Genomic DNA, 13,506 nt, shown 5'->3' on the forward strand with positions numbered 1-13,506 from the left:
TCAGCTCTAAATAAGTAAGTTTAGTTACAAATGGATGTTTAAAAGCAGAGGAAACCACATTCAATGGGGTAGAGAAATGATCATCCACCACTACTTTTTAAAACTTTCAGAAGAATGATAAACTTTATACTTTTTCCTATCATTGTGTAGCAGCAACTCTATTGTATTTTAAACGTGGTAAGTATAAATTGTGGAACAGGATGAATAACTTTAGTGATAACTACAATTGATACAATTAGTAATCTCCAGTAATCTGTCCAGGAACAAGGAATACACTCCTACTGTAGAATTAGTCTCGTGTTTACAAATGTTTCTCCATCGTTCAATAACTTTTCAACTTGGCTCTCTTATATGGAAGGCAATATTGTTTGATGCATTATAGAGCATTGTGATACTTTCCCCAAAGCATTGTTTTTATAGTTTGCTAATTTATACTTGATGCTGATAAAAGAAACACTAGAGCATTTTGATAAGTTTTCTGACTTATAAATGGGACAATGGCAAAGTTGCAAAGAAGCTATTTGAAAATATCTTTTTTTAATGAGGTATTGAAAACATTTTATTTGGGGAATGTTAAAATGAAATACATTAGGAACAGTCACAACCCAGGCCTGTTCGCTGTTTCTGTTTGTTTTATAATTATAGTATTTACAGGTGGAATAAGGCACTAGTTCTCACAAGAACACAAATCAGTATCATTAAAAAAAGTCACATAACCAACCTTACTTGAACTGTATTAACAAACACATCATTATTCATCTCAAACTTCCTTTCTCCTCAGTGTAACTTGATAGTCATACAACTTTCTGGACTTTTTAAAAAACTTGGTATTCTTTGAAGAAAATTCAAACAATTGTGTCCAGGCATTCTCCCCTTTGGCCTGATATAAATTTGTAGTCATGAAACATATAAAATATCCATTGTGGACAGCATTTTGAATCATTCATACCTGACTCTGTGAATGTGCTTTTGGAGCAAAACAAAGAAAAATTATTGCATCTTTTCATGCCTTTTTTTGTTTTCAGATCACAGTATCACTGTGAAAATTAACTATAGTGTTTTCATAAATCAAAGTTTTATTTGCAGCTGTTATTGGCTATTATATAATACCTGACATTTAATATGCAGGGTGGATTTATTCCAATTCCCAACAGTGTGAGATACAATCACATATATATTTAAATCCACGCACCTGGACAGATGTAAATCACACAAATATTCAACTTGAGGATAATATCACTTGAAGAGCATTTCTTTCAAAAAAACCAGATTTTTAAAAAAATCAGCTTTAAGGTTAACAGTGAAATGATTTACAGATTTTGAGACTTTTAGAAACATTTTTTGAGACCAGGGCATAAAGAAAATTCAAGCATCCGATAGTTTCTTGAAAGCTCCAAGTAGTGTGGACATTTATTCCAAAATTTCTAAATAACACCTGCAAATTCTGGTCATTTGCTAATGAAAAGTAAGTGGTAAATATGCATATGGAAACTACAAAAATAATGCAACTTGACTATAAATATTGTGTAGAGGCCAATACGTTTCCTTAATACTTTTTTCTGCTTTGAAATGGAGTATTTTATACAAGTGATTAATACGTATAAGTTACAGGGAAATGTCCAAATGAAATTGAGGAATTTATACCTATGAGGAATGAAAGGTGTCTTAGAGATCTGGGGTTCAATTGCAGTTTAACCCATGTATGATGTAGTCAGAGCTTAAACTGGTTATATATATATATATTTCTTGCATGAAACCATGTAGAAGATTCTTTATAGCTTTGCATTCTTAGCTTCCATTAAGCTAATACACAATCATGGCTTGGGTAATTTATGGAAGCCAGCTGTCAAGACATCAGTCACCCAGGAGAAAGAAGAGTACAACCTATGAAGAGATTGGTCTTGTGCATGATCAACTGCGCTTTGGAACAGAAGTGTTCGTGTAAAGGCAGCTAATAGCTACAGAAGTCGAATTGCTTTTAGAATAGCATATAAATTACTCTAAATCAATGAGAATCAGCCAGGCTTAACTGAAGGTTGCAATGAGTCCATGCAGGTTTTAAAAGCATGGAGGCTCTATGCTGTATTTAATTAATGAATCTTTCTAGATGGCTTTGTGGGATCTTCTAAAGGACTGAATGCAGAAATTGCTTCCTATTACTAAAAGTGCCATTGTAAAAGGATACACTAATGAATACAATCCCTCCAAATACATCATATTCTCCTCTGAAATTTGGTGTTCCAAATAATTTTAAATTATCATTTATATTTGCTTTCATTCCGATAATTTATGCCAAGATAACTTCACTTACATCCACATATCTTACAAAGAGATGGAAAAATCAATAGTTACCTGTATTCTAACGATTCGAACAATTTCATAGACAGTGGAAGAAAACTGGATTCAAAAATGTCCTATTAACATATTGTTTTTAGAATGAGAAAGTGCATGATGCTTCTCGGTTTTCAACTTCCGTCTTGTGAAAGGCCCAGCAGAAAATCTCAAGTCCTCAAATCTGTATTTTCCCAACCTGTTCTGAAAACAACTATGGTTGTGTCATTTAAAATTACTCCTGTTTTAAAGAGTGCATCAAGATTAATATGACCATGAAAAACGTTTATTAAAATTTATAGGCTTCCACCTCACTGTCCAGAGCAGCTGACAAATATTTGGAGGGGGCATAACATACAAAGATGTATCTTTCCTATTTATCGCTCTTATTATTTCGTGATGAGCAATTCAAATTTAAGATCAAAAAGTAAAAAGTATACAACGTCTGAAACAAGATTTTAAGACAGGCTGAGAACCATGTTCAAAACTATTCCTGCAATATACTGAAACTAGAAAAATTTGTTTAAAAATGCAAAATGGAGAACATTACCTTAATTTTTCTCTTGGAACATTTCTATCAACACCGTTTATTTTAACTCAATTACCTCGAGGCAAAAGATTTTTAATGCAATTTTGGAAACAGATTCATTTACCATTGAAATGCTAGTGAGAATCCAGAAGCTCAACTTTTAACAAACGTTCTATAAGACATTTCTTTCAAAACCCCGAATGTAAAAAGGCCGAAAAAATAGTCAAAAAGACCCCAAAGGCAATAACTTGCATGTCTCATTAAATGAATAACTATATGCTGATATCATTCTCATATTTCCTTGAGCAGAGGATACACCCCGTGAGTGTGACCGAAACCCATGTTTCTACAAGTATGACAATTTAGAATTGGCCCAGAGAAATTTGTTTTGATAACATGCTCCTGCAAGTTTCATGAGTGTAAAATATTAAAAAGTTATGCACTGCATGACAATATCACCTGTATTCAAGGCACTGCTTGGTTGCAAATGCATGGGAGCCTTTTCCCCCCGCAGGTGTAACATGCATCCTGCATAACAAGTTGTACAACGGTGTGTATGTGGGGTGTTTTTTTTTCTATCAGTAGGAAATAATAAGACTTTAAATACAATTTTGTATTTTTTAGCATTAGAAAATAATTCTTTCCTTGGACTTTGCAACTGCAATGGTTCATTCCCATGAAAAATTAAAACTTCAAATATTAATAACAATATTAATAATAAAGGCTTTCACTGAAAGCAGCATTCATAGTCTAGAAACAATTACCGGTATCAATAAATTTTCTTGCATTAATCTCCAAGGAGGCGAGAAGTTGTCTTCTTCTTCTGGTCGGTCATACAGGAACCAAAAATCCCCTGGAAAGATTTCTGTCACAGTGTGCAAAATACTTTACCAAAATCTGTATTCCAGGTTCATGTTCCTGAAGGCGGGTCATTCTTCTTCTTCCTGACTTTGAAACACAGAAGGAAAGTCTTTTTTTTCCTGAGCTTGAGCTTTTGTTAGCTGAATCAAAGCTTAATGTCCTGTGTCTCTGACATTTTCCCAAGTGTTTTCTTTACTCGCAGGGCCGTGAGCCGGGAAGCAGGGTTATGAGCCCAGCATTCGTTCATTAACTTTCTCATTTGTCGAAGGCACTGTGCAAAAGAAATTGGTATACATATATTTACATCTCTATACAAGCATTCTCTCTCTCTCTCTCTCACACACACACACACACATACACACATATGAGTCTGCGGAGAGGGGAGCATACAAATCTAATAAAGAAGAGGAGGAGGAGGAGGAGGAGGAAGAAGAAGAAGAAGAAGAAGAAGAAGAAACAACATAGAAACATAGAAGACTGACGGCAGAAAAAGACCTCCTGGTCCATCTAGTCTGCCCTTATACTATTTTCTGTATTTTATCTTAGGATGGATCTATGTTTATCCCAGGCATGTTTAAATTCAGTGACTGTGGATTTATCTACCACGTCTGCTGGAAGTTTGTTCCAAGCATCTACTACTCTTTCAGTAAAATAATATTTTCTCATGTTGCTTTTGATCTTTCCCCCAACTAACTTCAGATTGTGTCCCCTTGTTTTTGTGTTCACTTTCCTATTAAAAACACCTCCCTCCTGGACCTTATTTAACCCTTTAACATATTTAAATGTTTCGATCATGTCCCCCCTTTTCCTTCTGTCCTCCAGACTATACAGATTGAGTTCATGAAGTCTTTCCTGATACGTTTTATGCTTAAGACCTTCCACCATTCTTGTAGCCCGTCTTTGGACCCGTTCAATTTTGTCAATATCTTTTTGTAGGTGAGGTCTCCAGAACTGAACACAGTATTCCAAATGGGGTCTCACCAGCACTCTATATAAGGGGATCACAATCTTCCTCTTCCTGCTTGTTATACCTCTAGCTATGCAGCCAAGCATCCTACTTGCTTTTCCTACCACCCGACCATACTGCTCACCCATTTTGAGACTGTCAGAAATCACTACCCCTAAATCCTTCTCTTCTGAAGTTTTTGCTAACACAGAACTGCCAATGCAATACTCAGACTGAGGATTCCTTTTCCCCAAGTGCATTATTTTACATTTGGAAACAGTAAACTGCAGTTTCCATTGCTTTGACCATTTATCTAGTAAAGCTAAATCATTTAAGAAGATGATTTATAGGGGTCATTCTTTTTCAAGTGGACCAGGTGTCTACTTGACTCATTTTTGCAGCCTTATTTGAAAAGAAACCATCACAAAAAACAACACATGTGATAGAAAAAAATGTGCTCTTTCTTATGAAATAAAAATGAAGATGATTGAAGGTGAGAAAACAGAGAGCTCTGTTTCCTCACCTTCAGTCATCTCCATTAGAAAGACCAGGTTTTTTCTACCACTCTCTGTTTCCTCACCTTCAATCATCTTCATTTTATTTCACTAGAAAGAGCACTTTTTCCATCATATGTTGCTTTTGTGATGGTTTCTTTTCAAATAAGGCTTCAATTTCACCTGGTCCACTTGACAAAGAATGACCCATAGGCCAATATTATCTATTTGCACTGGTGGCGGGTTGTAAAATTTTTGCAACAGGTTCACGCCACTTCTGGGCATGCGCACAAGTGTCCCAAGCAGGTGGGCGGACCCTCCCGCCACTACCAATTCTAAGAACTTGACCAAACCGGGGGAATCCACCGCTACCTATTTGGCATTATAAACAAAATACTTAAATATTACTGAGAAATCTATTCTAAGTAAAAGAACTTGTGTGAACAAGGAAACTTACATGAAAAAGTCACATTATTTTGCTCTTTGCTCTGATTCTGTAGATGTTTATTTATTATTTATTAATTGGATTTGTATGCCACCCCTCTCCAAGGAGTGTTACTAGAATTATTATTATTATTATTATTATTATTATTATTATTATTATTATTAATTACATTTGTATGCCGCCCCTCCGCAGACTCGGGGCAGCTCACAACAGTGATAAAAACAGTATACAATGACAAATCTAATATTAAAAGTCTATAATAATAAATCTAACATTAAAAGTCTAAAAAAACCCATTGTTTAAAAATCATACATACAACATACCATACATAAAACTTCATAGGCAAGGGGAGATATCTCAGTTCCCCCATGCCTGACGGCAAAGGTGGGTTTTAAGGAGCTTACGAAAGGCAAGGAGGGTGGGGGCAATCCTAATCTCAGGGAGGAGCTGGTTCCAGAGGGTTGGGGCCGCCACAGAGAAGGCTCTTCCTGTGGGTCCCGCCAGCTGACATTGTTTAGTCGAATCCTGCTCTCTTTCAAAATGAGACTAAATCAATGGGATTAATAACATCCAGACAATATATTGTTCTCTCAGCATTTGATGATTATTACTTTTTCTGCATTGGATCTCTGATGATTAGACCCAAAACTTTCTAAGACAACTGTTTTTAGAACAAATATTCTGCTCCAGTTCTCTTCCAACCTGGATTCAATTGCATTGTATCTCTTCAAATGTTGAGGATAGAAAGGTATTTCTGGGGCAGGTGATCTGCAACTTATATAACATAACTCAGTTTCATGCTATTTTGAATCTGAATTTCTGGGTTAAGTTGCTGAAGATTACCAAGAAGTCAGTAAATGTAGTAAGCAAACATCTCTGTGGAATTTCTGCAATTTACTCTTGTTTTCCCCCCACCTTTTTAAGAAGCCCACTTTGCCCGTGCCCCCATCATCAGTCACTCAAGATTGTTTACAACTCTTGCCATTTTTAAGTCTTTTTAAATCTAATTGCAGAATACTTAAGTGAAGACTGCTATTCCCAAATCACAGCTGTCTCCTGCAATAATAGCATTACACTGTACCACTTAACAAGATTAATGACCTCTGCATAGCATCACCATAACTGTCGGCAGTTCTGTCTGCAATACATCAATTACTGGTCTACTGATTCCAAAACACAATTTTGCTTCATTATAAATTCTCAGTGGAAAGTGTACAGACTACTTTCTCCCTCCTCCCCCTAAAAAAAAATATATCGGTGTATCAGCTTCAGAAAAGCAATTTCTCATATTAATTTACAAAAGTGGAAACATGGAGCAGAAAACTCCCAGCAGACCTGCAATGCTCTTTGGCCAGTTTAAAAAATAATTTATATATATATACTGTATATATCCATATTCCATAAAGTCTGCAGAGATTCTCATTCACCCAGCTCATGGTTGTCCCAAAGGTGTTTTTTTCAGGAGGCAACTGGACTGACTTCCTGTTTTTTTCTTTGAAGACGTTTCGCTTCTCATCCAAGATGGTTCATCAGCTCTGACTGGATGATGGGGAATGGAAGGAATTATATTCCTTGCAAACAGCTGGTCATTTACATCCTTTTAGAGGGTTACTGAAACACTTGGAGGTTTATCTGTGTCCTAGGGTCACCTGAATAGTGAGCTATACAATTTGGGATGAACACCCTTTGAATGGTGTGGGAGTAGGAGTGGATTTCCAGTGGAAAAAAAATTGTAGACTACAGGAACCAGGAGCACCACTCAGGTAAACCTACAAGTGCTTCAACAATCTGCTAAAAAGTTGCAAATGACCATCTGCCTGCAAGGAATATAATAATAATAATAATAATAATAATAATAATAATAATAATAATAATAATAATAATAATTTAATAATAATTTATTAGATTTGTATGCCGCCCTCTCCGAAGACTCGGGGTGGCTCAGAACAATAATAAAACAGTGTAACAAATCTAATATTTAAAAGAAAGTATCTAAAACCCCATCATTTAAAAAAACCATACAACAGAAGCATACCATACATAAAACTATATAAGCCTGGAGAGATATCTCAATTCCCCCCTGCCTGGCGATATAGGTGGGTCTTAAATAGTTTGCGAAAGACAAGGCGGGTGGGGGCAGTTCTGATCTTTGGGGGGATTCCAAAGGGACAGAGCTGCCACAGAGAAGGCTCTTCCCCTGGGGCCCGCCAAACGACATTGTTTAGTCGACGGGACCCGGAGAAGGCCAACTCTGTGGGACCTTATCGGCCGCTGGGATTCGTGCGGCAGAAGATGGTTTCGGAGGTATGCTGGTCCGATGCCATGTAGGGCTTTAAAGGTCATTACCAACACTTTGAATTGTGACCGGAAACTGATCGGCAGCCAATGCAGACTGCGGAGTGTTGGAGAGACGTAAAGTAAAGTAAAGTAAGGCTAGTGTTCCAACATTTAGGTATTCCTTTTCTTCATTTTAAGCACATGGTTCAATTAAAGACACAGAGAGAGAGAGAGAGAGATGGGATGAAACAACCTTCCTATTTTTGAAAATGGTCACCTTACCTCGTCACTGCTCCACCTATTGGGAAATGAAGGCCGTAACCTCTTGATACATACTATTTCCCTCATGTCTTCATATGAAGGGTCACTGGAAACGAGGTCATGATAAGGAAGCTGATACTCCTCAAAAATACCTAGCAAGGAAACCATTTGGCAAATATATATAAATCAAGTCCAATTGGACATTCCTGTGGGATTAAGAATTTACAGATTTAACTAAATTCCACACAGATATGGATAGAAGCAGGAAAAAGATCAAGTGTCTTTTATTCTGACCAATGTGGTGAAAGAGAATTTATTTAGAACAGGAGTGTCAATTTTGATTTCATTGAAGGCTGTATCAGGGTTGCACTTGACCTCAGCAGTCAGGGTGGTTGCAGCCTGCTTGACATCACTCATGTCTGGTGGTGGCCCAAGGGCTCTACCAGTGAGTACGGACTCCTGCAACCCTGTGCTAGCAAAAACGGAGATTGGGAGGGCCTCAAACATCTTCCCGAGCTCCATTTTCACAGGCAGAGGCACTGTGGTCCTGCTGTTTCCAGAGTGGCCCCAAAGCCCAGATCTAAGCACCCTAAGGGCTGGATACAGCCCCCCCCCGGGTCTTGATTTTGACACCCCTGCTTGGCTTCAGAAATCAAGAAAGTCACGTACTGATTCTTTGAAGCAGATTTGTTTATCAATATAGACAAAATCTTGCCACACTAAAGCAGACTACCCATACATGGAATACAGTGTTCCCTCGATTTTCGCAGGGGATGCGTTCCGAGACCGCCCGCAAAAGTCACATTTCCGTGAAGTAGAGATGCGGAAGTAAATACACTATTTTTGGCTATGAACAGTATCACAAGCCTTTCTGTTAACACTTTAAACCCCTAAGCTGCAATTTTTCATTCCCTTAGCAACCATTTAGATTATTACTCACCATGTTTATTTATTAAAGTTTATTTAAAAAAATATTTATTAAAGGCGGACAAAAGTTTGGCGATGATGTATGACGTCATCGGGCGGGAAAAACCGTGGTATAGGGAAAAAACAGCAAAGTATTTTTTAATTAATATTTTTGAAAAACCGTGGTATAGCCTTTCCGCGAAGTTCGAACCCGCGAAAATCGAGGAACCACTATATATACTCTGAGAATGTCTTCATCCCTTCAACCCTAATCAAAGCTGATGAGCCCTGGTGTTTAGAATGCAGTATTGCAGGCAAACTCCGCCAACAGTCTGGACTTCAATCCTGATGGGGCTCAAGGTTGACTCAGCCTTCCATCCTTCCGAGGTCAATAAAATGAGGATCCAGATTGTATGGGGCAATATGCTGACATTTGTAAATACCCATGACCCCGAAAATGCTATAGAGCACTGTGGGGCACTATATAAACCAACTAAAGTTGAAGCCCTTTTCCAGTAATGGATTTATAAATCTCATGATGAAAACTAGAAAGAAAATTAGAACCTGATATTTTCCAAGATTAAGCTGCCCTTTGATTTAGTAATAAAAAGTACTGCCAAAATATCCAATTTCCTTTTTTTCATGACGTCAGATTATTAGAATAGATTTCCACGCTATGCGCCTCTAAAAAGTATAGTACAGTATGCCGATTTCACATTACAAACATTTAAACATTAGTCAAAAGACAAAGAATACAATAAAGTTAATAAAAAAAAAAGGTTAGCATTCCAAATCCAGAATTAATTTTCTATCAGGATAATGTGTTCCATCCTGCACACTTGCAAGCCTTCTAAAGCCAAGAAACACCTGTATTTTCTCTCTTAAATCTAACTAATCTCCTTGTTAATCATGGTACCTCAGCAAAACCAACCTCATTGTATTTTTGCTCAAACAGCAGCTGTGCTCTTGTGCTTTAGCAGTAATTTTTATAACCCCAAGAATTCCCATAAATGAACTCCAAATTCCCACTACAATTATGAAATATTGCATCTTTAAAAGAGTCTATTAAAATAGAGAATAAATCTTTATGGGCTAAGACCTTCCAGAAAAAGGAATAATAAGTCCCAGGAGTAGAAAGGGACTTAGTTTAGTGCCACCAATTATTTTTAAAAAGCTATTATAATTGTTTTTTCTCTCTTGTTAAAAGAAATACACAAACATTTTCTGGAGAATAGCTTGGGTTAACGGGTTGCAGCAAAAATAAATTGTATGGCACCTTAAAAACCCAACTCCAGGTATTCCTGTGGTTACAAACCATTTAGTTAACAACTACTCGAAGTTACAAGGACACTGAAAAGTTAATTACGAGTGACCTTTGTACTTATGATCCCCGCAGTCATATAATCAAAATTGGGCTTCTTGGCAGCAGCTGACATGTTATTTATGATGGTTGCGGCATCCTGGGTAGAGGTGGGATTCACATAATTTACCTACCAGTTCACAAAACCATGAATGTGATGCATCCGTGCATGCGCAAAGCCTTCCGTGCATGCGTTTGGCTCACACAGACTGAAAATGCACAGCACCACTCAAAGAGTTACAGTTTTGCAATGAGCTGGGCTGTTGTTTAACTCAGCTGAGGCACAACAATCATTCTCCTGAGCTAATCAGCTGAGCTTTTAAAAAGGGGGGGGACATAGGACAGGGAACGGGCGGGAGATAAGGGCCAACCAGAGGTGGTATTTGCCAGTTCTCTGAACTGTTAAAAATGGCCGCTACCAGTTCACCCAAACCAGTCAGAACCAGCTGATCTTGGGGTCGTACAAATTGCTTTTTTGATCTTCCCAACCAACATCGAACAACTAAGTCAATGTAAGATTGATTGATTGATTGATTAGATTTGTATGCCGCCCCTCTCCGAAGACTCGGAGCGGCTCACAACAATAAAGCATAATACAAATCCAATTATTAAAACAGTTTAAACCCCTTAATGTAAAAACAATCAAACATCCCAAACATACCATGCATAAAACGGACCGACCCAGGGGAATCAATTTCCCCATGCCTGACGGCAGAGGTGGATTTTAAGAAGTTTGCTAAAGGCAAGGAGGGTGGGGGCAATCCTGATCTCCGGGGGAAGTTGATTCCAGGGGGTCGGGGCCGCCACAGAGAAGGCTCTTACCCTGGACCCCGCCAGACGACATTGTTTCGTCGACGGGACCCAGAGAAGGCCAACTCTAAGGGGAAGTAATCGGTCGCTGAGATACGTGCGGCAGAAGGCGGTCCCGGAGATATTCTAAAGTCAGGTGTGACTTGTTTAACAACCTCTTTCTTTAGCTCTGGAAATTCAGTTCCTACCTGCACTCGTAGATCCTGAACAATGCATAATACAGTGGTACCTCTACCTAAGAATGCCTCTACTTACGAACTTTTCTAGATAAGAACTAGATGTTAAATATTTTTTTGCCTCTTCTCAATAACCATTTTCCACTTACAAACCCAAGCCTCCAAAACTGTAACCAGAAAAGGCAAGGAGAAGCCTCTGTAGGGCCTGTCTAGGAATCTCCTGGGAGGAATCACGGCTGGAAAAGGCAGGGAAGAGCCTCCGTGGGGCCTCTCTAGGAATCTCCTGGGGGAAAACAGGGCCTCCACCCTCCCTGTGGTTTCCCCAATTGCACGCATTATTTGTTTTTACATTGATTCCTATGGGAAAAATTGCTTCTTACAAACTTTTCTACTTAATAACCTGGTCACGGAACGAATTAAGTTCGTAAGTAGAGGTGCCACTGTACATTCCAACATGAATTTTGTAGATACTAAAAGATGATAATATAATGTTAAAGGCATGGAGCCATGCCTAAAATATTTACCTCCAGAAACACATCTCCTTGCTATTTCCCAAAGAATGAGCCCAAAGCTGTACATGTCAGCCATAATATATGACTGGAAGTGATTTCGATTCAAACTTTCGTCCAGCACTTCTGGGGGCATGTAACGTTTTGTTCCCACTCTGGTGTTTGGTGGGATATCCACTTCATTTGTATCACTGGAAGATGGGGAGGTGAGGGGGAGGGAAAGAGACATAAAAATTAAGTAGGCAAGCACTTTCTCTTCGAAAACCAAAACTGCTATTAAAAGAGAAACACCCACTCCTTTTTTCAAATTAAAATTATGTCTATGCAAGTCAGAATTAACAGATAATCTCAGTGGAAATTATTCTTACAGAGAAAGCTTGGCAAGTGTTAACCAAATGCTCATTTTTAAACCCAATTCCTACCAGATATTACATTAAGCATTCGATTGCAAAATTCAGAATTCAGTAGAGGATGCTGGAGACTTTTCTGAGAATTTGCTAGCAATAAATTGGAATTCTGAAGCTGAGAATTATAATTATATTACTTTTGCAAGTATCTTAAGACACCTTGGATGCTAAGGTCTTCATGGAGTGTAACAAAACTCCAAAGAATTGCTATTCATGATCTTAAATGGGATATACTGTGGATATAAGATGCTTAGCTAATAAAAATGTTTAGGAAAGGAACCATTTATATTAGTGTCTCTGCATCACCATCATATTTGTTTGTTTATTTATTTGAGTTGGAAGAGACCTTGTAGGTCATCTAGTCCAAACTCCTGCTCAGGCTGGACATACACCATTTTGGACAAATAACAGTCCAGTCTTCCCTTGAAAGTCTCACAACCTCTGCAGGCAAGTTATTTAGAATCAGAATCGAGCTAGAATGGATCTTGGAGGTCTTCTAGTCTAGCCCCTACTCAGGCAGGAGGCCCTATACCAGTGATGGTGAACCTTATTTTCCTCGGGTGCCGAAAGAACGTGGACGTGCACTATCTCAGATGCCCGAGTGCCCACATTCATAATTCGATGCCTGGAGAGGGCAAAAATAAGCTTCTCCCACCCCCCAAAGGCCCTCTGGAGGGTAGAAATGGACTGTTTCCCAATCTCTGGTGCGTCCAGTAGGTTTGTGTTTCGCCCTCCCCAGGCTCCAAAGGCTTCCCTGGAGCAATGGAAGAGTAAAAATGCCCTCCCCCATCCCCTGTAGGCACTTTGGAAGCCAAATATCCCATTACCGCCACTACTGGTGCACTGCATGCGCTTCGGGTCTCTTGCATGTGAATCCATCCCAGTGTGGTTTTGCATATGCGCAGGAAGCAAAATTTTGCATGGGGACGGGCATGAGAGAGATTTCAGTGGGGGTTTTTTGCTGCCGCACATGCGCAAAAGCAAAAAAACTGCCGAAATCTCTCGTATGCACATCCCCTCACAATATTTTGCTTCCTGCGCATGCACAGAAGCAAAAACATGCTGGGACGCGCACACAAGAGACCTGAAGTCCTGTGCGCAGTGCAGCAATCGATACTGGTGTGTCATCCTTTACCGTACTGGTAGCGACCGACTACGGCTCACAAACACGACAAGCCCTCTGTAGTTAAATAA

At 38.7% G+C, this 13,506-nt stretch overlaps 1 protein-coding gene across 4 annotated transcripts in view; it reads right to left on the bottom strand.

Annotated features, from left to right (window-relative positions):
• Positions 1-2,595: 2,595 nt before the first annotated feature.
• The window catches only part of BMPR1B (bone morphogenetic protein receptor type 1B), a 199,780-nt gene continuing 188,869 nt past the window's right edge, over positions 2,596-13,506 (bottom strand). For all 4 annotated transcript variants that reach the window (XM_070757998.1, XM_070757996.1, XM_070757997.1 and 1 more), the window contains exons 11-13: positions 11,921-12,096; positions 8,166-8,296; positions 2,596-3,992 (exon numbers count right to left, since the gene is read on the bottom strand). In XM_070757998.1, coding sequence (XP_070614099.1) covers positions 3,867-3,992; positions 8,166-8,296; positions 11,921-12,096 — 433 coding nt within the window. In that variant the 3' untranslated portion in view covers positions 2,596-3,866. The remainder of the gene's footprint in view (positions 3,993-8,165; positions 8,297-11,920; positions 12,097-13,506) is intronic.

This window comes from Erythrolamprus reginae, chromosome 7 (assembly GCF_031021105.1).
Source record: "Erythrolamprus reginae isolate rEryReg1 chromosome 7, rEryReg1.hap1, whole genome shotgun sequence".
NCBI lineage: Eukaryota > Metazoa > Chordata > Lepidosauria > Squamata > Dipsadidae > Erythrolamprus > Erythrolamprus reginae.